This window comes from Bombina bombina, chromosome 8 (genome assembly GCF_027579735.1).
Source record: "Bombina bombina isolate aBomBom1 chromosome 8, aBomBom1.pri, whole genome shotgun sequence".
Classification (NCBI taxonomy): Eukaryota; Metazoa; Chordata; class Amphibia; order Anura; family Bombinatoridae; genus Bombina; species Bombina bombina.
The window spans coordinates 241,801,130-241,827,735 of record NC_069506.1 but is presented as its reverse complement, the minus strand read 5'-3'; the positions used below and the strand labels follow the sequence as shown (position 1 = coordinate 241,827,735).

The following is a 26,606-nucleotide window of genomic DNA, read 5'->3' as shown; positions in this document are numbered from 1 at the left end:
TCATACACTTCTTACCATAATTAATATAAAGCTTAAATCGGGTAATAAGTATATAACTCAACAAATCTGTATTTTATGTGGAATATTTTTCATATACTTTTTGAGGCTAGTAATAAGATCAAAATTGATACCTATATACGCAAAATAAACTAGACCAAGATAGATAAGGGAATTTCTAACCATATCCCTATTACTATCCAATGATACTGAGCCTCTTAAATACACCCTTGTCCTACCCAATAGATATTATACTGCATAATTAGGCTATACCCAATAGAAATAGCCTGACAGTAAATTCTCTCTTCCTTCAGACCTTGTAACACGATCAGCATAGATCGTGTAATAAGTAAAAGATGAAACTAGCAAGTCCGTCCTTTATATAGAATATGTCTTGTTTCTGCTTTTTATTCTCTTAGATTAGCAAGCATATCTAAAAATTGGCATCTAGAAATGGCATCTAAACATTTTTAGACCATACACCTTAACATATACGCTAAAAAAACTTTATTATGACAGATAAGGGAATGTTTTAACAACATTCCGACTACTATCCAATGAAATTGAGCCTATTATACACACCCCTGCCCCATCCAATAGAAACCAAGCCCCTACTGAGCTTATACCCAATAGAAACAGCTGAAAAACGGCTTGGAGATGACAGTAAACTCTCTTTCTTATGATGAGAAATAGGCCTAATACAGAAATGTCTACCAACACACTGCCTTGAATGCACCCGATCCCGTCTGATCTTGGAAGTTAATCAGGGCCAGGCCTTGTAAGTACCTGGATGGGAGACCGCCTGGGAACACCAGGTGCGGTAGGAATTTTTTTTAAATAATAGGTATGAAGTCATAACTAAAAAGGCTGAGTTTGTATATATATTTTTCCAAATTTGGAACACTGTATTCTAACATATGAATTTTCGTATTTTCTCTGAATAAAAGTGATCAGATGCAGACAGAGCTTGACAAAATAAGGATACCATCTAAATGTATTATAATGGATTTTTTAATCATAGATTTTTAAACTATAAACTATATGTTTTAAACACACATTTAAGGTCAGTAAAACAGGAAGTGCTTAACAAACACTTCCTGTTCCACAATTTTATGGCCAGCAATCAGTCTGGTATAAAAAGACCACTACTAACACCATAAAACCAGTCTTGATAAAGGTCTCTTTGTGACCGAAACGTATCGAATGGTAAGCACAATTTCATTTTCTATTGATCTAAAAACAATCTACACCATCATATCTTTCTTTTACAGAAGGATCACCCAGGGATTATAACAAAATATTTGCCAAGAAGATAGAATTTTGGGTTGGAAAACGGCTAGAAAGTACTGACACTGCTATTCAGTATAAAACACTTGGAAAATCACCATAACTATTGCTGTTAGGATTCACAACACTTTAAGGATTATTGTTTTTTCTTAAAGAGACACACTACTTATTATAATTAATTGTTGGATTATTTTTTCTATTAAGTTTTCACTGTTGGACAATTTTTTGGACTATTATTTACATTTATATAAGTCACTATTTGAACACACCACAATGTTTTTGTAAACTTTTGTTTTTTCATTTTTCACAATCTTTGTTCTTAATTCACGTTCAACCTATTTTTTTTACCATTAATAATTTTTGTACACGACTTTTTGATACACATTTTTTACATTGGCATATTGCTGTCACAATATTTTTTACTTGACAATGCGTATGTGTTAAACACACAGTTAAAGGTCTTACTCAGAGCCTTACACATTAGTTACTATTGGCAATATTTAGGAGCATTGCATAGAATCGAGAACATTATTGGTTAGATAACATTATATAACTGACTAATATACTTCACCTATTATGTGTATGTGGTAAACACAAAGTTGCATTTTTGTTGTGAGCCTTATAATTAATTTGGAATTTTTTAGGAATATTTTTTAAGAGCAATGTTTGCACAATTTTAAATGCCATATCTACTATATAACTATTTGTTTTAACTATTCATTTAGCTATTATTTGTGTATGTGGTAAACACAAAGTTGAATTTCTGTTGTGAGCCCAGCCTTATACTAAATTTGGAATTTTTTAGGAATATTTTTAAGAGCAATGTTTGCACAATTTTAAATGCTATATCTGTTACATAACTATTTGTTTTAACGATTCATTTAGCTATTATTGTTGCATAAATTTGATTGTTTATACATGGATCCATGTTTTTAACTTATTTGTGCACTCAATAAATTGTTTATTGTAATCGTTTGATAATATTGCATTTGGTCCAGACCCAGCTTTCATATAGTTGGCGCTGTGGTATACCTTATTAGTTCCTTATTTAAATATAGAAACAGAGATGACTGGGGTAGCTGTAGCTAAGTCAATGGTAATAGTTTATAAATAGAAAGACAAATACATCAAACAGGTATATCATATCTGGCAAAAGCTGAAGGCTTACTAACCATATGCCTCAACAGAGTACATTAAGCCTTATCTCGTATAAGCACCTATATTAGAGGTAACGGTATATATCTCCTATGTAGACTCCCTGAATCTGGCTAATATAAAGTACTAGTCCTAAAGCCCGTGTACACGGGCCAATTTTTTAGGTACCGCGGTTCCAACCCTTGCTCCCTCTCTCTCCCCCCTCTCTTTTGCGCTCTCTCTCTCTCTCCCCCCCCCTTATTTTGCACTCTCCCCCCTCTTTTGCTCTCTCTCTCTCCCCTTTTTTGCTCTCTCTCTCCCCTCTTGTGCTCTCTCTCTCCCCCCTCTTTTGCTCTCTCTCTCCCACCTCTTTTGCTCTCTCTCCCCTCTTTTGCTCGCTCTCTCTCTCTCCCCCCCCTCATCTGCTCTCTCCCCCCTCTTGCTCTCTCTCGCCCTCTTTTGCTCTCTCTCTCCCCTATTTTGCTCTCTCCCCCTATTTTTCTCTCTCCCCCTCTTTTGCTCTCTCTCTCCCCCCTCTTTTGCGCTCTCTCTCTCCCCCCCCTCTCTTTTGCTCTCTCTCCCCCTCTCCTTTGCTCTCTCTCCTCCCTCTCTTTTGCTCTCTCTCTCCCCTTATCTTTTGCTCTCTCTCTCCCCCTCTCTTTTGCTCTCTCTCTCCCCCTCTATTTTTCTCTCTCTTCCCCTCTTTTGCACTCTCTCTTCCCCTCTTTTGCGCTCTCTCCCCTTCTCTTTTGCGCTCTCTCCCCCTCTCTTTTGCACTCTCTCTCCCCCTCTTTTGTGCACTCTCTCTCCCCCCTCTCTTTTAAATTCTCTCTCTCCCCCTCTCTTTTAAACTCTCTCTCTCTCCCCCCTCTCTTTTGAGCTCTCTCTCTCCTCCCACTCTTTTGCGCTCTCTCCCCCTCTTTTTTGCGCTCTCTCCCCCTCTTTTTTGCGCTCTCTCCCCCTCTCTTTTGTGCTGTCTCCCCTCTTTTTTGTGCTCTCTCCCCCTCTTTTTTGCACTCTCTCCCCCTCTCTTTTGTGCTGTCTCCCCCTTGCGCTCTTTCCCCCTCTTTTTTGCGCTCTCTCCCCCTCTTTTGCACTCTGTCTCCCCCTTCTCTTTTGCGCTCTCTCTCTCCCTCTTTTGCTCTCTCCCTCTTTTGCACTCTGTCTCCCCTTCTCTTTTGCGCTCTCTCCCCCCTCTTTTGCGCTCTCTTTTAAACTCTCCCCCCTCTCTTTTGCGCTCTCCCCCCACTCTTTTGCGCTCTCTCCCTCTCTTTTTTGTGCTCTCTCCCCCTCTCTTTTGTGCTGTTTCCCCCTTGCGCTCTCCCCCCTCTTTTTTGCGCTCTCTCTCCCTCTTTTGCACTCTGTCTCCCCCTTCTCTTTTGCGCTCTCTCTCTCCCTCTTTTGCTCTCTCTCTCCCTCTTTTGCACTCTGTCTCCCCCTTCTCTTTTGCGCTCTCTCTCTCCCTCTTTTTTGCGCTCTCTCTCCCTCTTTTGCACTCTGTCTCCCCCTTCTCTTTTGCGCTCTCTCTCTCCCTCTTTTGCTCTCTCTCTCTCCCTCTTTTGCACTCTGTCTCCCCCTTCTCTTTTGCGCTCTCTCCCCCTCTTTTGCGCTCTCTTTTAAACTCTCCTCCCTCTCTTTTGTGCTCTCTCTCCCCCCTCTCTTTTGCGCGCTCTCTCCCCCCTCTCTTTTGAGCTCTCTCCCCCTCTCTTTTGCACTCTCTCCCTCCCTCTTTTGCACTCTCTCTCTCTCCCTCTTTTGCGCTCTCTCTCCCACCTCTCTTTTAAGCTCTCTCTCCCACTCTCTTTTGAGCTCTCTCCCCCCTCTCTTTTGAACTCTCTCTCCCCTCTTTCTCTCCCACTCTCTTGCGCTCTCTCTCCCTCGTTTGCTCTTCCCCCTTCTTCTGCTCGCTTTCTTTCTAAATTCTTTCCTTCCTTCCTCTGGGTCTCTCCCGCCGGCCACGCCCCTCCCGTGCGCTCCCGCGAGACCACGCCCCCTCGTCACGCCCCCATCATGGCACGCCCGACGCCGGTCACGCCCCCACCAGGCAGCTTCCGCAGTGCGCACTACTCTTTAGCTGAAGGCCAGGTGTGTTTGTCCGCGCGCAGTCTCTACTGCGCATGACGGCTTCAGACAAACACACTTGGCCTTTTATAATATAGGATAGCTTAACTCAGCCTCTAGTGTTTCAGCAGCTGGTTGAGGATAGAGGACTTCTGTATGTGCCCCCCTCCCGGGGAGATGCCACTTATAGGCGATATGGGTAAAGGGAGTAGGGGTATGACCCACAGGCAATGAGGGTCGACGGGAAAGGGAGGAGAGGGGCTTAACAACAGGAGTAGGTGGTTTGTCCTGGAAATAACTTAAATAAAACAGAAGCAGTTATCTAGAGCAGGGGTCACCAACCTTTTGGACCTCAGGGACCACTAAACTCACAATTTTGAATCTCGTGGAACAATAACATGTTGTTTTTTTTAAAGGTACAAACTTCTATAATGTATGTATGTATGTATATGCATACACATATATATACTGTATATATATATATATATATATATATATATACACACACTAGGGCTGCACGATTAACCGCACATGCGGTTTTAAACCTTGATTAATCGCCGCGGTTTTAAAACCGCAAGAGTACGTGATTTTCATGAAAAAAAAAACATTCTTTATTCTTCATGAAAACGGAGGCGGAGAGGTAGGATGAGAGGCTGACCAGGGTGCGGCCGTGGGCGGACCTGAGAATGCCCGCGAAACGGCCATTTTTGCTGAGAATTATGTGTCAGCAACTGGCTTTCATCCTGCAGTCATCTGGGAGTAGTGTGGTGGTGGTCAAGCGGTGGTGTGGCAGTGGGACAGCTCAAAGTTGTGAGCAATAAAGTGAGTATTAAAAAAAAAAAAAAAAAACTTTTAAAGTGCACTTTTTTTCTGTGATGCATGTGAAATTGTGAATGTAAACATTGAGATTTAGATAACATGTTTGTTCATTAAGGGTTGCACTTGCTGCTACTACTTGCTTGTAGGATGTATTGCTTTGTGACATTTGTGAATTTATATTATTTATGTTACACAAAAAATAATATTATAAATATAATAATAATATATTTTACTACTACAGAACAGTCTCTAGCTCTACTCCATCATCAGAATATAGAGGATGATCATGATAATGATATAGGTAATGAGATAGTTACTTTTTAATAAATACTGAATTTGATTCCCAGAAGATAGATCATCAATCTCCTAAACAGTACACAGTGGTGCAGTCAGTGCACATATTTTTGTTTTCAGGTTTCTCCATGCTTACACTCACTGCTTCATATGTTAACCACTGTGTCCACACTGTTAGAATGACTGTCCAATAAAACATGACAATATTGTGTGAACTTGTGTGTCATAAGACCTAATAACTGGCTAGTGGCTACTATTTAATCACATCACAGGCAGAACATTTTATTGTAACTATTTTTTGTTTTGTATTTTTATGCTCAAATAGTGTATCGGACATTGATAAACATGTACATTAAGATTCCGTAGTGTTAAATAAATAGTTTAATGCTAAATGAAGGTGTTATAGTCATTTTTAATAAAATTGCGATTAAAATCGATTTATTTTTTTTGGTCATATCGCCCAGCCCTAATACACACACACAAATACTGTACATAACTAGTTTAACCAGAGCTAAGTTTACATTATGTATATATTTACACATTTTTAAGAATTATTTTTAGGAAGTAACTAACTGAATGACAGAACTGAGAGAATACCTCCACACGACAAATGAAGGGTGAGTGCCAACTTTTGAGCTGGAAACAGAGAGGCAGAAAATGGGGGGGGGGGGGGGGGAAATAATTATGTTTAAGGAAAAGGAACACAAAATATCCAAGTTACCTTCCCAGTAAGGAATTATTCAAAACTACTTATGATCATGGACAGACATTGGAATCATAAATTAAGTTATATCAGAAAGCTCTCAATATGGATGTGAGCTAACGACAACTGATGTTACTGGCAATTAATATAATACTGGTGGGATATGGCTGATCTACTGGATGGCAATTACTGGAATTTAGGTGGAATGGCTTTGTGCGCAAGAAAATTATTAGTATTAGAAATAATTGATATTTAATAAAAAAAATAAGAAGTAGGTGAGGAAGACAAACATTGATGTAAGTCCATCTGAAGGAACTAGGAAAACTACTACAAAGAGACAGGTAAAGGGAAGAAAATAAATTAAATATGAGACATTTTTTCTTTTCTTTTTTTATATACTTTAATTCCACTAATTCAAGCCAAGACTATACCAACCTCTGCTGGCTTTAGAATGGAAGCATCTTCCTCTGAGCAGCGCGCCAGGAGGGAGGAGTTAAAAATACAATCTAGCTATGCAAGTTGCGCAATAATACGCAACGTGTGTAGGGAGATTGTAATTGAACTCCTCCGTCGGTTTTCACTGATGTCCAGCCAGACACTGTAGGGAGTTGTGGTGCGACGGGGCTGACACCATCAAGAGAGATTAATTTCTGCTTGATGGTGTCAAGGATCATCAACATATTCTCGTGGACCACAGTGCTAAGTATTCCTTACAGGTGGGATTGCCAACTAATTCAATGTTAATGAAATCCCATGAGTATATATGAGTAGGTAATTTGATTCCATGGTGAATGAGAAACTGTGGTTTATAATAATGTTACATGTATGGCAAAGGGGGGAAAGCTACAATCTAATAGCTTGTAAAAATATAGGTATATAAAAATACTGGGGGTTATAATTGATCCTACTATTGACACATATTAGCACCAAAACAAGGTAGGGCTGCTCATGGGTATACATCATCTTGAAGCCGTAGTGCAGACATTAGCGAGTGTGTATGTATATATATATATATATATATATATATATAATTTGGTTGTACCATATATAAAGTTACAGTATGTTGGCTGATTGCTATCACATGGTACAGGGGGAGTGGAAATATACATAACTTTGAAATGTGTTAAAAAAAGAATCTACGGGGGGCGGAGCCAACAGCCAAAGCAACAAGACGTGCCGACTGAGAGCTCCCAACATTTGATCATTAAATCATCAATTAATGGCACATTAAGAATTTATACATCCTTATTTTTGGCTCTAAATGTTTACCAGATCATGGACTGCATGTCTTGAGACAAGGGGACAAAATAACTAATATAAAAATCACACAAAGGCCTACTGTCTCATTGAGACCACGACGGAGAGTAAACCGCCATACTTGCAGACGTCTACGCACCACCGTGGTCAATTGAGATACAGCCTCTACACCCACTACTCTTTCAATACCCAGATGGAGAAGCTTATCCTTACAGCGCTACAAGATTTAAGGCGCTCTCTAGACTCCCATCAGCAAGTTCTTGTTGCAGAGCTGAGAGCTGCTGTGACCCCTCTGCGGATTTCAAGCCGGTCAGGGGTGGTTGCGGAGGGAACCGATCGATGTGAAGCAGATCCGACGCAGCGAACAGGGGATTCGTCTCGAGAGCCAGTGGAGCTACAAATGACAGGAGCAAGGAGCCCCAGTTCTGAGGGCATAAAGCAGGCAGATACTGATGAGCGGAACAATATTCTAGAGCCGGGAGCTGAGCAGAGCGCAGGGTACTTAGGTCACTCAGTACCGCAGAAGAACGGAGACACATCCGTAAGAAGATTCATTGACTATATATGCCCGGTCTATTGGGACACTAATCTATGCCCTGACAAGCCCTTGGTTCTTACATGCTCCGGGAGTCTGGAAGCCCACAATATTTCAGACGTTTATAAGATATGCTCAGAGTTGGTTTTGCAGAGGAGTGCTCTGAATCTCCCGACCGGCACACAGTGCACAAGATGGATCCGTCTAGGTGTGGGCTAGAACAGAGAGCTTCGTGTACGCAGAGTAAGAGACCAGGCTCCTATAGTGCTATAGTGCTGATGTGCTTTTATTTAAATTTCCTTTTTATGCAGCTTCTTCACGGACAAGTTTGTGACATTGGCGCTAACAGTGTTTATCCACTACCGTTGTGGGCGCTTGACTCACATATGTGACATTCCCTAAAACTGGATACTGTTTCTGTTTATTATGTCTTGTCGCTTGCTGACCCTAGTGTTTGGATGGCTATGTTACGCTTTAGGTTTCTCTCCTATTTGCTAGTATATTGTATGATGTTTTGCACAGCTAAACCAGATGCTACTAACTAGAGGGCCCTTAATAATCTCACAGGAAATTAATGCAACCTTTATACTATAGTTTAAGCCCTTTCTATCCTATAATAATAATAATGGAAATAAGATTAATCTAACTAAGTTAGCCCAACTTTTCATATTTTAGTTATCAGGCTCACTCCCTCAACTCCATATTAGCTGCCCCTGTAAATATAATGTCTTTAATTCCTAACCTGGACTATAGTACTCTGGGTCTTTGCAGGGGAACAAGACAGATATAACAGTTTTAATACTTGGATCTCCTTGTAACATGATGCCTTGTCCTCTTTGGGTCAATGCCGTATTATACGCAGATCTAGTGACTAGTTAACCCCCATGTCGCATTTTACACTGAAATTGTTAATATTAGTTACATGATACCCTATAGCATTTGACTACTACTTTATTCACCTGTAGTCCTGTATAGCCTAGAGTCATGAAACACCACATTCGTTATTATATGTTCCTTTTTTCGTTTATTAAAAAAAATAATAAAAAAAAAAAAATTTTGCAATCTATATACAATAATTTCGTGGGATTTTATATGTAAGTGGACTCCTAACAGAATTTCAGGAAGTTAATGCCTGCCCCATACTATACTCTGAGCTCCTTGTGCTCTACTCCTGAGGCTAATCTACTTAAATTAACCTATAGATGGTCCTAGCAACTAGAAGTTACATGTTACGCTAGCCAGGACAGTGCATATATTAGATGAGGGGGTCGGAAAAAAAAATAAAATAAATAAATAAATAAATAAATAAAATTCTAGCTTGCTAAAGGTAGACCCTATGGATTCAAAATGGTATCATTAACAAAGTGCAGTAGGTATGTTGGAAGATTGTCATGAATACACGTGTCACCAATATAGATACTTGTTTATGTCACCTATTTCTAGTTAGGTGAGATCATTTTATTATTTTACAATAGTGTTGTGCCTAGCTCTAATTCTTGTTTTCACTTTTGTACGCAGGACTTCAGTTATGTGAATTTTAGTACAGTGTTCTTTATATGCTCCAAATGATGGTCTTGAGGCCGTTGTATTATGTGTTTAATTTTACTTAAGTCCTCATATGCCATGTACTAAGATTCATTCTGGCATATAAAGCACTCTCTCCAGGTCATAGTGAGACTAATATAAGCTCACCGCTCTATTCCTTTAATTATACATTCCAACAGCCAACCTAATGTTTACATTTTAGACACTGCATAATATGGGTTAACATATTGGGGCATGATTGGTATCTATTATATATATATATTAATTTTACTCAGGGCTGAGTCCTACTCTATTTAGACCAGATATGATGCCTGCATCTCCCTCAGCCGACGAGGGAGGTGGGGGACTTTGGATCACACCCCTTATTAACATCTTACAGTTCAGTTGTAGGTGACACGGGGCCTTAATACCTAATATACTTACCGTTTCATACTCCTATATCATTGCTCATCAATACTTTAAATCTTCCATCTTGCTATATCTCTATAACGATACCTGAATTGAAATGTTAGCACCTCTACTTTTTATAGGGCTCCAATACTTACATATTCTGATGTTAGCACCAGTACTTTTGTTTAGATTTGCATTGGCATGTTATACCTAGATTGGTTTCTAACCTACATTAGCAACTTGGGCTCAGGCATTTATTTCTCCTTATTGTCTCTCTTATGATATCCTGTTTTGTATTTTTTATGAATATAACAGCTCCATAGAGCTATGAGAGCAACAATTACTACAACCTACCTTAATCACTATTATATATCTTATGTCTAAGTCAGGGTTACATAGTTTCCTCAGGACATAATTTTATCAGTACATACAGGGAAATCTCCATATCAGTGGTATTATCTTATATTTATACCTGTTACACTTGATTTTAGGATGTGGAGGATAAATCTGTCCTTGACATAAGGGATATCCAGTTTAGGCATTGAGATTAACCTCATTATGCCCCCATATCGATATTTATAGATGCCCTATACTTTATCTAGATATTTATTTATTCATTTTTTTTAAGAGTTTACCTAGCAATTAAAACTAATGTCCACTTAATGTCCCGATAACAGCAACTATAAGCTTGACATGCCGTCTGGCTCCGCCCTCCACACTCCCCCCCCCCCCTATTATATTTCGAGCGGCTCTTGCCCGCTGCATTCCCCCCCCCATAAAACTATAAAGCTAACTCCCCCCTGGCCCTAATTATACCTGAGTGGAAACTCTAATTTGCTTTTTATACGGCTCAGAGAGGACCATTTTTGTTTTTCTTTTTTGTTCACTACCTTTATTATAAAACTGAAGTCTCACTGTAGATTGCCCAAATATCATAATAATGCTTGAGCTATATGGATACATTATGCCCTTCCTACAGGGTTTTGTCTGTAACACTTATCTAAACAATATTGTATTTGCATTTTCTGTAAATGTTTTGGGGCATACCCTTTGGTTGTATCTGTTTATGACTTCAATAAAAAATGTTTAAATAAAAAAGAATCTACTACTCATTTGAAATTCAGAGTAAATGCTATTGTATTGTCTTGTTATCTTGCATTTGTTGATTATGCAAATCTGCTGTGTTTACTGGTCCTTTAAAGAAGTTCCTCAGAGGATATATAGAGACAATGCGTGTATAAGGTGAATAAAAAACAGCGTGATTATTTGCTGTGTTTGACAAATAGGAAAAGGTGTACTCAAATATCTATGGACACAAATTAAACTAAATAGTAACAATCAAAACCAAATGTGAAAACAGTGCTAAATGATAACAACAAGCCCAAATATAAATGCAAATTCCTGAGATCAAAAACAAACAATCAAACAAAATTATAATTTAGTGAACACACAATGGCGGATGTAGAAATCTGTTATGTGCTTAAATTGCAGTTATGTGAACAGCAAATAAAAAGCTACAGGAGAGATCTCGTTATCAGAGACCACTGTGCTGAACAACCTCAACAGTGACTGAATAATGTCCGTTTATATTTAGGATATGAACAGATGGTAATGCAATTACACTTGGTATGAATCCAAAATCCGGTGAAGTAAAAAAGTCTCGTTAATAGTCTATCCTAAATGTAGATGCCATTTCCAAAAATGTAAAACAATCTTCTTAAAGGGAAATACAAAGTAAATGGTTCCCAATGCTTAATCCAGGATTAATGCCCTTACCTGCCAAAGAAAAGAACACAAATATAGAGTGCAGAGGGCTTCTAAAATATGTTCACAATTAAAATACTCCTTACCAGTCACCAGTCAACGCGTTTCGGTCCTCACTGACCTTTATCAAGACTCTTCACCACTACCATATATTTTTTATCGTATGAATTTTATCGTATTTTTTATTTTTTCAATTTATCGGCCAATCTTATTGGAGTTTAATATCAATTGCCTTTTTTAATTAATTCACTAGATACAACCGTAAGTATTGGCCTCTTTTTTAAGTCTAAAACCACTGCAAGTTTTGGCTTCTTTTTAAAGTTCGAAACCTGAATTTTCTCAAGAGTATGTTTTTATGTTTTTACCTTTATTGTAACATGGATCCATGAATTGTTGCAGTCTTGTATCCTAGTGTATGAGCACTCTGTATTTAAATTGTATTAAATTGTACTTTTTAACCATTATTGTTATCACTGGTATTTGTTGTTCTGATCCTAGACCCAGCCTACGATTGTTTGGTGCTCTAATATCTCTCCTTATCTATTGTATATACCCTATTGGCAACTAGGTGCCATTATATTAGAGCTAGAGGTCTGTCCTTTATGTTGGCGCTCTGTAATTCCCCTCTTCATGCTGTAAAAACTAACAGGCAGCGTGGCGGTAGTATAGGGGATGGTAAAGGGGATAATTGTTCCTTAAAATCTAATCGCTGGGCACTAAAATTAAGGTGCCACAGGCGACCTGGATCTTCGAGTCCTACCTTAGATACGTTTAAAAATGGTTAAGATACATTTCTGGCCAGAAACAGAATTCAAGTATTTGATTACTTGTATTAAATGGGTCACCCTTTTTAATGTGATTAATTTAAGCTCAACTGGAGCTTTTATTGTAAAAATATTAAGATATGTATAGAATGAATTTGATGAACTTCTGTATTTTTTTTAACCTCATGTACTTTGTTACTATGAATAAATACTGATGATTTTTATGACTATTTTTTCATTTTCTTTAATTTTCTTTGTGCATTCATTCGGATATTTGGATATCTCTAACATCTATTCCTATAGATATATAGGTATAGATATAGATATATATATAATACATTAACATTATCATATATATATATATAATATATATATATATATATATATAATAAAAACAAAAATATATGTAGAAAACATAGGAATATAAAATATGCATTTTTAACTTTGTAAGTGTACCTTGTAGCGTGTCTTATAAAACAGTAAATGTACTTCCCTTGAGTCGGGGATGTGCTCAGTATAAGCTATGAAGGTTTTGAGGAACAGCTTATAGGACTTCATTAAGTATCTAACAGCTAGTAAAAGGGGATATTTTACAAGAAAAAATTGTGTGTAGCTTTTATTATTCAAAATAATACCTCCTTTCATGTGGGTAGATCCACTATTGGTTGTAGCTCAAGCAAGACAGCTGGACATAGGTGGAGGAACATCTGCTCTTGAAGATGTCATTTTTACCACTAAGCCGCCCGCTGCAATCTATAGTGGATTTACCCACATGAAAGTAGGTGAAAAAATTATGCAACAGTGATGAGCAGCTGGCTCTTGCCGGTCTGCAGACATGGCAGGGTGAGCGGGGCAATAAGAGAAATCTGCTCAAGCGCCTGCTCGTCATCCTGTTGCAGTATGTGAACAATTAAAGAACAAAAAGGGCAGGGGTACTCTCTCCTTTTCTGCATGTTTACCCAGATTTTGGTCCCCAAAAATGCCACCTATGCCTCTTGATAGCCCACCTGTCAGATGCAGAATTTATTTTTTAAAACTGCATTGCAGCACCCTTAAAGGGACAGTCTACACCAGATTTTTTATTGTTTTAAAAGATAGATAATCCCTTTATTACCCATTCCCCAGTTTTGCATAACCAACACAGTTATAATAATATACTTTTAACCTCTGTGATTATCTTGTATCTAAGCCTCTGCAAACTGCCCCTTTATTTCAGTTCTTTTGACAGACTTGCAGTCTAGCCAATCAGTGCCTGCTCCCAGATAACTTCACGTGCACAAGCACAGTGTTATCTATATGAAATACGGGAACTAACACCCTCTAGTGGTGAAAAACTGTTAAAATGCATTCTGAAAAGGAGGTGGCCTTCAAGGTCTAAGAAATTAGCATATGAACCTCCTAGGTTAAGCTTTCAACTAAGAATACCAAGAGAACAAAGCAAAATTGGTGATAAAAGTAAATTGGAAAATTGTTTAAAATTACATTCTCTATCTGAATCATGAAAGTTTATTTTAGCCTAGACTGTCCCTTTAACAATGCTGCCCATCCATTGTGAGTGATAGATAGACCGTCTTTTTGTTAATCTAAGAGAACTCTGCTGAAGTATTATGCAGCAGCACTGACGTTCCTTTTCATTAGTAAGGGGCCAATGAAAGGGGCTAACAATATTTACTATATTTACCTGCCTATATATCACGATTGCTGACTTAATTATAATCTTCCACTGCTGACTAACTATTAGAGGGCTCTGTCTCCTTGCTATTCTCTCTCGCCAAAAACACAGAAGCTCCGCCTGACAGTTGCGCACGTATAAGCAAAGGACTTGTGGGTATTGTAGTTATTTTTTACTGCATGAGTGCTCACAGCCCAGTTTAATTACGGTGCAGTGAGCATCCATGCTGTAAAAACTAACAGGCAGCGTGGCGGTAGTATAGGGGATGGTAAAGGGGATAATTGCATCTTAAAATCTAGTCGCTGGGCACTAAAATTAAGGTGCCACAGGCGACCGGGATCTTCGAGTCCTACCTAAGATACGTTTAAAAATGGTAAAGATATATATTAAATGGGTCACCCTTTTTAATGTGATTAATTTAAGCTCAACTGGAACTTTTATTGTAAAAATATTAAGATATGTATAGAATGAATTTGATGAACTTCTGTCTTTTTTTTAACATCATGTAGTTTGTTACTATCAATAAATACTGATGATTTTTATGACTATTTTTTCATTTTCTTTAATTTTCTTTGTGCATTCATTCGGATATTCGGACATCTCTAACATCTATTCCTATAGATATATAGGTATAGATATATATATATATAATGCATTAACATATATATATATATATATATATATATATATATATATATATATATATATATATATATATATATAAATATATTTAATAATAACAAAAATATATGTAAAAAACATAGGAATATAAAATATGCATTTTTAACTTTGTAAGTGCACCTTGTAGCGTGTCTTATAAAACAGTAAATGTACTTCCCTTGAGTCGGGGATGTGCTCAGTATAAGCTATGAAGGTTTTGAGGAACAGCTTATAGGACTTCATTAAGTATCTAAAAGCTAGTAAAAGGAGATATTTTACGAGAAAAAATTGTGTGTAGCTTTGATTACTCAAAATAATACTGACTGTTAAGACACATTTTATAAGTTGCTAGTATATCTTCATATGATAATAGAAAGAAGGGAGGAAAAGGACAGGGGTAGTCTAGAAAACTGGTTGTAAGGGGATGTTAGTTTAATAAAAGAGAGTCTATGGCATAACTAATGATCCCTCAATCATACATATATGATTATAATAGAAGGAGGGTAATTAAAGTTGACTTCAACTATTGTTTTACTAGTAATCATTTTATTCTATAAACCCCTTAATGACCGTGTCATACCCTGTATATCGCTGGTTATTAAGGCATTGCATGGCTATAATAGCAAGGGTCTTGCTATTAGACCCTCCCTCCAGAAGGCTTGCTAAACATTCATTTAGGGGTTAGGGTTTGTCTCTCATTAAATACAACTAGGTAAACCCTACTTCTTAGATATGCCAAGGTCCCTTTTACATAATTCCATGCTTCAGAATCATAACATCAGATGTAATCATACAAGGTACTTGCTCTCTACAGAAAACATAGACTGCATACTAATGCTCTATGCTCTACTTTATTAAAAAATAGGAAATACATACCTTCCCATGACAGGAACAAAATTATGAATACAGCAGGGCAATAATTTTGACACCAACATTGTCCAAGCATCATCTTGATTGATATGCTCTTTGATACAGATTGAATTCACTGGTAGTAAGAATTCCAGTTCAAAATGCAAGTACTGTAAACAAGAAGAAGGTAAAGACATATTACCACCATTTACCCACCAATGTTTATGCTAATTGCAGATGTGTTCTGAATAAGCTGCAATATAATAAGGGGAAAAAATGTAATTTTTCTACTTTAAAGGTTTTTCTTGAGGCCAGATTACGAGTGGAATGCAAATGAACACTGAAAATTAACATTGAAAGTTAACTGTGATTTTTGCGCTCGTATTAACAGTTGAAAGTAAACTGTTTTTGGTTCAGCCAATCGGATTGAACTTGAATCTGATTGGCTGATTCAATCAGCTAATCAGATTATTCTACCTTAATTCCAAATGGCTGATAGAATCCTATCAGCCAATCGGAATTTTGGATGACGTCATTTAAAGGAACCTCATTCGTCGGGAAGTCGTCGTGCCAGATGGATGCTCCACGGCGGAGGAGCGAATAGAAAGAAGATTGAAGATGCCGCTTTGCTTGAAGACATCGCCGGGTGGAAGAAGACTCTCTGCCGCTTGCTTGAAGACATCGCCCGGATGGAAGAAGACTTCACTGCCGCTTGATTGAAGACATCGCCCGGATCAGATGAAGAGTTCTGCCCGGCTGGGTGAATACAAGGTAGGGAGATCTTCAGGGGGGTAGTGTTAGGTTTATTTAAGGGGGGTTTGGGTTAGATTAGGGGTATGTGGGTGGTGGGTTGTAATGTTGGGGTGTGGTATTGTGGGGGGGTTTTCAGGCAAAAGAGCAGTTTTCTTTGGGTCATGCCCCGCAAAAGGCCTTTTTAAGGGCTGGTAAGGTAAAAGAGCTAACTTTTTAAATTTAGAATAGGGTAGGGATTTTTTTTTATTTTGGGGGGGGGGTTATTATTTTATTAGGGGGCTTAGAAAAGGTGTAATTAGCTTAAAAATCTTGTATTTTTTATTTTTTGTAATTTAGTGTTTGGTTTTTTTTGTAATTTAGTTTAGTTTATTTAATTGTATTTTAGTTTAGATATTTGTAGTTTATTTAATTTATTGATAGTGTAGGTGTATTTGTAACTTAGGTTAGGATTTATTTTACAGGTAAATTGGTCATTATTTTAACTAGGTAGCTATTAAATAGTTATTAACTATTTAATAGCTATTGTACCTAGTTAAAATAAATACCAAGTTACCTGTAAAATAAATATAAACCCTAAAATAGCTACAATGTAATTATTAATTACATTGCAGCTATCTTAGGGTTTATTTTATAGGTAAGTATTTAGATTTAAATAGGAATATTTTATTAATAATATTAATATTAGATTTATTTTAATAAGAGTTTAGTTAGGGATGTTAGAGTTAGATAGGGTTATTATACTTAATATATATATAATATAATAACGATATTAACTAAATTAACCCTAATATAATTAGGGTTAATATAGTTAATATATATAATATAATAACGATATTAACTATATTAACCATAATATAATTAGGGTTAATATAGTTAATATAGCTGGCGGCGGTGTAGGGGGATTAGATTAGGGCTTAATGTGTTTAATATAGGCGGCGGCAGTGTAGGGGGATTAAATTAGGGGTTAATACATTTATTATAGGTGGCGGCGGTGTAGGGGGATTTAGATTAGATGCAAAAGAGCAGTTTACTTTGTGACAAAGCCCCACCAAAAGCCCTTTTAAGGGCTGGTAAAAGAGCAGTTTTCTTTGGGGCATGCCCCGCCAAAAGCCCTTTTAAGGGCTGGCAATAGAGCAGTTTACTTTGGGGTAATGCCAAGCAAAAAGCCCATTTCAGGGCTATTTGTAGGGTTAGATTTAGGTTTAGTGGTAGGGATAGTTTAGTATTTTAGGGGTTAAATAATTTAATATAGCTTGCGGCGGGGTAGGGGGATTAGATTAGGGGTTTATTAATTTAATATAGCTGGCGGCGGGGTAGGGGGATTAGATTAGGGGTTAATTAATTTAATATAGGTGGCGGCGGGGTAGGGGGATTAGATTAGGGGTTAAATAATTTAATATAGCTGGCGGCGGGGTAGGGGGATTAGATTAGGGGTTAATTAATTTAATATAGGTGGCGGCGGGGTAGGGGGATTAGATTAGGGGTTAAATAATTTAATATAGCTGGCGGGGGTGTAGGGGGATTAAATTAGGGGTTAATTAATTTAATATAGGTGGCGGCGGGGTAGGGGGATTAAATTAGGGGTTAATAATTTTAAAATAGATGGTGGCGGGGTAGGGGCTCACTTTAGAGGGTAGGTAAGGTAGATGGCGGCGGGGTAGGGGCTCTCATTAGGGGGTTATAGATTTAATATAGCTGGCGGAGGGGTCCGGGAGTGGCGGTTTAGGGGTTAATAACTTTATTAGGTGGCGGCGGGGTCCGGGAGCGGCGGTTTAGGGGTTAATGCATTTATTGTTAGGATAGTGAGGGGGGATAGCGGATAGAGGGTTAGACATGTCGGGCTATGTTTGGGAGGCGTGTTAGACAGTACGGGTGATTTCATACTTTAGTCAGGTTTTGTAGGCGCCGGCAGTTTCTAAAGTGCCGTAAGTCACTGGCGACTCCAGAAATTTGTGCTTACGCAGATTTCTGGACATCGCTGGTTTATCAGACTTACGGCACTTTAGCTTCTGACGGCGCCGTATATAGGATAGCTTGAGTTGCGAGCTGAAACTGCGGGCGGCGGGGGTTCCCTCGCTTGCGCCGCAAACTACGCTGCATATTGGATTGCGCCCCATATGTTTAAGCCTTTATAACTTTTGTGCAATATTTTTTGTGAATAATTTTTTTTAGATGGTGCTATTATGAGTGTAAGTGTGCTTTTTAATGTATTTTTGATGTGTTTTGTGCAACTTTTTAGTTTTGCAAAACAGTTAACCAGAGCTCTGAAGTCGCTGTAATCATTCTAGCGTAAATCATGATTCCACTCAAGCGATCACATTTACTTTCAACTCGTAATACGAGCGGTAAGCCCAACGAGCACAAACCCTTGCGATATTCTCCTTATTGCTCATGCGCAAATGTTTGTGCTCCACTTGTAATCTAGCCCTTGAAGTCTTTAATATTTAGGCTTAGATTACAAGTGGAGCATTTTTGTATTTGTGTATGTATATATGTGTATACGTGTATATGTATGTGCATATACTGTATGTATGTGCACACATACATGTATACACATATATACATATACACATGCAAATATACACACACAGACCTTTGAGCCCTTCCCTGTCAAACACTTTGTAATGTTCTGTCTCATTTAAGTGTGTCTCTCTATGTTCCTTTTTGTTTAGAACAATATTACCAGCATTTTTTGTTGTTATATATGTGTGTATGTATAAATATATATATATATATTTCCACTAATATATTCTACATTCCATATATTTCTTCTGAATATAGAACAAAGGTATTTCAAGTATTTCTTCCAGATGTTAGCTTGCCTGAGGCTTTCGCTCAGTGCTACCTTTTCATATTAAACTTCTAATATGAGCATAAAAATTCTAGAGATATTGAGTTAACTTGCATGTGTTAGCGTTCAATAGCACTAATATTTTTGTGCTGCACTTGTAATCTAGCCAATAACATTTAAATATGCTTAGTGAAAAATGAAGAAAAAAAACATTTTTGATGTAATTTTATTATTTATTTTGTCTCTTTTTCTGTAATTTAACTTTGAAAATGGTGGGTTTTCTAATTCTTAGAATTGGAAGTGCACACTGCAGACTTTGCAAGCCTAACACAGCTACAAGGTTTGTAATTAGCACCAGCAAGGGGAGGTCAATAAGGTGCTGAAAACAATAAAGGTTTTACAAACAAATATCAGTAACTAGGCTTGTCTAATGCAGTAACAAGTATATATTGGTTTAACCAAAAAAAGACAAATAGTGGGGAAGTTTGGTCATTGACAAATAATTGCAGCTATAAAGTTTTTAATCTATTTAAACTAGATACAATATATTTTAGTTTTATGTCCATTTAACAAGACACTTTGCACAGCAGGTCAACACAGAATAACGATATATAAGGCAATATCAGTCATATTTACTAAGAAAACTTATATTTGAATTATTATGTGTCAAGATTTGTAGATATGTATAGTTAGTAAAATCAACAAGATTTACTTAGAAATTGAATATAATACATAAAATAAAAATTCACTCAAAAATTATGCCAACCAGAGTGTTGGAGTGATAACGATGTAACCAAAAGTGAAAATTTTGGGTGTGAGACTTGTAATAGAAGATGGTTAACAAAGGATATTCCATGTTAATATGCTGATTTCTAGGTAGTGGGAGTATGTTTAGCTTTATGCATATTTACCTTAGAAAATAGTAAGACAACATTTCTCATGACCATACTGAAGTACAAAAAAATACTACAGCATTAGTAATGGATCTATGGAGTGCAAGGGGATCACAATACTAGAGCCTTAATGGACACTTTTTACAGAATATCATTTATATTGAAACTCAAAGTGCAACATAATGTATCAGTAAGCAGCGCTGGACTCAGTATTTTAGATTATATATTAATGTCCCTCCTTTAAGGAAAGAAAAAAAGGTGATAGAAAAACTTTTGAGACAGAGGGAGACCATTTTGCATACATAGCCTAGAGATATGAATAGGGAATAGGATTTAGCTTTTTTTGTGAGAAAAAGAAAACTGATTATGTCTTTGTGATTTTCTGTAATTGCTTTTTCTTTCTGTAACAATGTAGACAGTGTAATCTATTAAAGGGACATGAAACCCCACATTTTTCTTACATGATTCGGATAGATCATGCAATTTTAAACAACTTTCTAATTCAATTCTATTATCAATTTTGCATTTTTCTCTTTGTAACCTTTATTGAAGGAGCAGCAATGTACTACTGGGAGCTAGCTGAACTCATCCATAAGCCAATGACAACTGGCAGATATATGCATCCACCAATTAGCAGCTAGCTCCCAGCTCCCAAGCCTACCTAGGTATGCTTTTCAACAAACAATAAGATTACAAGTGGAGCACTAAATATACTTTCATGGCACCTAATAATATCCTCTATTAAGAATTATTTCTTGGTTTTTTAGATATACATTTTTTTGCTTTCTTACCATACTTACACACTCTACAATTTAGGCATTGAAATAATCAATTTAGTCTTTCACATAGTAGATTCCTTTCACAAAGACCTGGCTTTTTTTTACTTAAAGGGATATTAAACACTTTGAAATGGTATTATAAAATGATACTTTTTTTATATAAAAAAATCGCTAAAATGTATTTATTTTGTCCCCTTTTCTTGCAATTCCATTTAGAAATTGTGAGATTTCAGTTCCTGTAAGAAGTGGAAGTGTAGTACACTGTTATATTCTACACAGCCATTGTCTGCACACTTTAGTGACCTACAACATGACAGTTTCTGTTGTTTTATAAACATTAAAACTTTACACTTATTTTGTCACTATTTTAATAACTAATAAAACTTTTTAAATTACATCTTTTCTACAAGTTATTCTCAGACTAGTCTTTTCTTTGAATGCATCATTCTATATAGCAGTTATTTAGTGTTTAATGTCCCTTTAAACACACTTGGAGCCATAATAGATTTAAAATTTCTGGCTTTCTAATAAACTATTCTTGGAAAAGGAGTCACCTTATCTCTTATTATGGGGTCATTTTGGATCAGATACCAATGTTTCTTAACAATTCTATTTAGTATTTTATGATCACTGTTATAGTTTGTAACAAGAGGGACATCAATTAAATTAAATATAATAGCTTATGACTATAAGCCTGAGTATAAAGCTATCTGCAAATGGACATCACTAGTTTGCCATATATGCCTTGCTGACAATAAAGCTGAGTTATTAAGCTTAAACTTTCAATTGCTTATACTTCAAAACTGTTTTTTTTGTTTTTTTTTTTTGTTCTTTTTTAAATAAAAACTTGGTAAGCGCAGTTTATCTACTGTCTCACAGAGGACATCATACGACTGGTGGAAGTGTTGCTTTTCCGGGGTGCACGGACAATTCACAAGGCAGTGGGTCATATATAACTATGGTGATTCAACTATATAAGCATACAAATATAATGTTTGTGATCCGGATACACCTTGCCAATATGTAGGACTTTCTAAGTACCAAATAAGGTACATTTTGTTTTAGTCCATGCATGTCTAAACATGCATAAGTATATATATATATATATATATATATATATATATATATATATATATATATATATATATTATATATATATATATGTGTGTGTGTGTGTGTGTGTGCATGTTTATATATGTATACATGTGTATATATGTGTATTTATGTATTTATAGACATATATAAACACATAAATACATATGTACACATATATAGACATATATATATAAGTGAATTAGAGCCCTTTCCAGTCAAGTAGATAAAAACACGAAAAAGCACAATTATGTAATATTCATAGTTTTAACTATGTATTTACTGTAAATACTTTACATTCCAATGTTCTGCACATAGCAGAATATTTGATAAATATTTATATATATATATATATATATATATATATGCATATATCTATACCTTTATCTATCTATATATGTGTATATATATATATATATATATATATATATATATATATATATATATATATATAGGCATCCAAGAAAGATTGCAATCACTGGGTTTGAAATAAACAGTATTTTACTCACGTGATGTTTCGGGGTATTCACCCCTTCCTCAGGTCTGAGGAAGGTGTGAATACCCCGAAATGTCACGTGAGTAAAATACTGTTTATTTCAAACCCAGTGAGTGCAATCTTTCTTGGATGCCTATAACTACTTGTTGCACCCTGGTGCTTAATGACTGATTAGGTGAGAGTGTATATATATATATATATATATATATATATATATATATAAAAGTCTACACACCTCTGTTAAAATGTCAGGTTTCTGTAATGTAAAAAAATTAGACAAAGATAAATCGTTTCAGAACTTTTTCCACCTTTAATGTGACCTATAATCTACACAACTCAATTGAAAAACAAACTGAAATCTTTAAGGTGGAGGGAAGTAAACAAAAAAAACTAAAATAATGTGGTTGCATAAGTGTGCACACCCTCTTATAATTGGGGATGTAGCTGTATTCAGATTTAAGCAATCACATTCAAAACCATGTGAAATAACACATAACATCACACACCTGCCATAATTTAAAGTGCCTCTGATTAACCCTGAATAAAGTTCAGCTGTTCTAGTAGGTCTTTCCTGACATTTTCTTAGTCGCGTCCTACACAAAAGCCATGGTCCACAGAGAGCTTCCAAAGTATCAGAGGGATCTCATTGTTAAAAGGTATCAGTCAGGAGAAGGGTACAAAAGAATTTCCAAGGCATTAGATATACCATGGAACACAGTGAAGACAGTCATCATCAAGTGAAGAAAATATGGTGCAACAGTGACATTACCAAGAACTGGATGTCCCTCCAAAATTGATGAAAAGACGAGAAGAAAACTGGTCTGGGAGGCTACCAAGAGGTCTACAGCAACATTAAAGGAGCTGCAGGAATATCTGGCAAGTACTGGCTGTGTAGTACATGTGACAACAAACTCACGTATTCTTCATATGTTTGGGCTTTGGGATAGACAGCAAGAGGGAAGCCAAAAACACATCTGAAGTCTCCCAAAAGCATGTGAGAAAAGGTGTTATGGTCTGATGAAACCAAGGTTGAACTTTTTGGCAATAATTCCAAAAGATATGTTTGGCGCAAAAACAACACTGCACATCACCAAAAAAACACCATACCCACAGTGAAGCATGGTGGTGGCAGCATCATGCTTTGGGGCTGTTTTTCTTCAGCTGGAACTGGGGCCTTATTCAAGGTAGAGGGAATTATGAACAGTTCCAAATACCAGTCAATATTGGCACAAAACCTTCAGGCTTCTGCTAGAAAGCTGAACATGAAGAGAAACTTCATCTTTCAGCATGACATCGACCCAAAGCATACATCCAAATCAACAAAGGAATGGCTTCACCAGAAGAAGATTAAAGTTTTGGAATGGCCCAGCCAGAGCCCAGACCTGAATCCAATCGGAAATCTGTGGGGTGATCTGAAGAGGGCTGTGCACAGGAGATGCCCTCGCAATCTGACAGATTTGGAGTGTTTTTGCAAAGAAGAGTGGGCAAATCTTGCCAAGTCAAGATGTGCCATGCTGAAAAAATCATACCCAAAAAGACTGAGTGCTGTAATAAAATCAAAAGTTGCTTCAACAAAGTATTAGCTTAAGAGTGTGCACACTTATGCATTCTTATATGATAGGGGGCGCCCTAATTGATAACAAAATATCAAACCTAGTGAGGTATAAAATAAACAGTAGATAAATTACATTAATACTTATCAGTAGTTGTACTAAATATCACATACAAATCAAAACCAAACAAAAAGGTAATACTTGAATGATTCCAAATATAAAAATAAAAAGTCTTTGAGGAGTGGAAATAGAGGGTGATCTTTAGGCAGCAATCTGTAGAGAACCCGGCCTGGATCCTATAGGGATGATCTACAATACAGAAAGAGACAGATGCGCCACATGGCCCAATATTGTTTGTTCAACACAATAATTATGATCTAGTCGTGCCAGTATAAACTCACAATTTGAGATGCACTTCAGTTAGTGCAATAGAAGCAGTCTGGGATCAATCACAGTCACCCAGCAGACCGACCTCTAGGGTAGATAGGTTTAATCTGTAGTGGAAATATAAAGAGACACAGGGGTGCCTATATGGCCTAGTACAGTTTGGTCCCAAGATATATTACTATATTTAAGTAATATACTCACATTTGGTAAAGCATCTCCAGTGATGCAAATCAGGCAGGATGGGATCAATACAGTCACCCAACAGACTATGACAGGGTTCCCACAGGAAGCATACAGCAAAGGTCCCAATGAAGGCCAATGTTTGGTCCAAATAATGCACAAGAGCAAGTGTTTTATAAAAAAAGTGATATTTACTATATAAAAACAAGTAAAAACAAGCGACGCGTTTCTCAGCACACAGGCTGTTTCATCAGGCTGTGAAACAGCCTGTGTGCTGAGAAACGCGTCGCTTGTTTTTACTTGTTTTTATATAGTAAATATCACTTTTTTTATAAAACACTTGCTCTTGTGCATTATTTGGACCAAACATTGGCCTTCATTGGGACCTTTGCTGTATGCTTCCTGTGGGAACCCTGTCATAGTCTGTTGGGTGACTGTATTGATCCCATCCTGCCTGATTTGCATCACTGGAGATGCTTTACCAAATGTGAGTATATTACTTAAATATAGTAATATATCTTGGGACCAAACTGTACTAGGCCATATAGGCACCCCTGTGTCTCTTTATATTTCCACTACAGATTAAACCTATCTACCCTAGAGGTCGGTCTGCTGGGTGACTGTGATTGATCCCAGACTGCTTCTATTGCACTAACTGAAGTGCATCTCAAATTGTGAGTTTATACTGGCACGACTAGATCATAATTATTGTGTTGAACAAACAATATTGGGCCATGTGGCGCATCTGTCTCTTTCTGTATTGCACACTTATGCAACCATATTATTTTTTTTTTATTATTTTTACTTCCCTTCACCTAAAAGATTTCAGTTTGTTTTTCAATTGAGTTGCATAGTTTATAGGTCACATTAAAGGTGGAAAAAGTTCTGAAATTATTTATCTTTGTCTCATTATTTTACAGCACAGAAACCTGCCATTTTAACAGGGGTGTGTAGACTTTTTATATCCACTGTATATCTAAGATGTTACTCTCAAAAGCTGAACTGCAGCTGTTTTTTTAAAAAGAACAGTTTTTAAGGAGATATATAAACAGTGCTGTATACAACTAAAGACAAATTTCAAGTACCCAATGTAAAAAAACAATATTGCTTTATTTTCATATATAGAAAAAGAAGTTTAAAACACTTAAAAAGTACTTTTACAATCATAAATCAACATAGAGTTGTTGCACAATATTTCACATTGATATATAGCAGACCATTTAACGGTTTTCAGCAAACGCCCAATGGCATGTTTTAAATACTTTTTCAAACTATAAGTAATCAGCGGTGTCTAGTTAAAAGTCCAGAGTCGATGTTATGTGCAATATGGGCAATGCAAGCATTTGTAGTATACAAATAATAAAATTAAAAACAATACAAATACTGCAGGTTTCAGAGCGACAGACTGCAAACACTTGCCTGGCCAGACTGGTGTATACGTTATCGCTACGCATTTCAGGGTCACACCCCTTCCTCAGGTGTGACTAACAGTCTCCATTTGCTCCCTTTTAAACAGCTACAGTTACCATTTCAAGGAATGAGTTTGTGATCATTACAAATTAAATCAATTGCTCTTTAAACAAATAGACTTCTAAATATTATATACATAACAGTGATATTGAGTTATGCTCTATATCTTAGATAATACTATCCTAATATTTAAAAAAAAAAAATGAATGTATATATCTCCGGAGCATTTGTATTAATTACATGTAAACCTTATTCTTTATGTAGAAACCTTTTTTTCAAAAAGCGGATATCTCATATTTGTTATTAATCGTATGTGTTCATCACATTATTTTCTTTATACTGCTCAGTTTTTGATTTACAGTGTTTAATATGTCAGTTGGCAAGTTGTTTATAACAAACTTATAAACAACTTGCCATACATGTTTGGCTGTCCAAGCTGGCTGGACATACAAACATGATATTGCATTTCTAAATTATAGGA

At 36.6% G+C, this 26,606-nt stretch overlaps 1 protein-coding gene and 1 pseudogene across 1 annotated transcript in view; one reads left to right on the top strand and one right to left on the bottom strand.

Moving 5' to 3' along the window:
* The window catches only part of LOC128639079 (sialic acid-binding Ig-like lectin 14), a 298,418-nt gene that overhangs the window by 239,613 nt on the left and 32,199 nt on the right, over nt 1-26,606 (bottom strand). Inside the window, exon 2 of the mRNA XM_053691230.1 lies at nt 15,759-15,901. Coding sequence (XP_053547205.1) covers nt 15,759-15,831 — 73 coding nt within the window. The 5' untranslated portion in view covers nt 15,832-15,901. The remainder of the gene's footprint in view (nt 1-15,758; nt 15,902-26,606) is intronic.
* Nucleotides 706-824, top strand: LOC128639314 (uncharacterized; annotated as a pseudogene).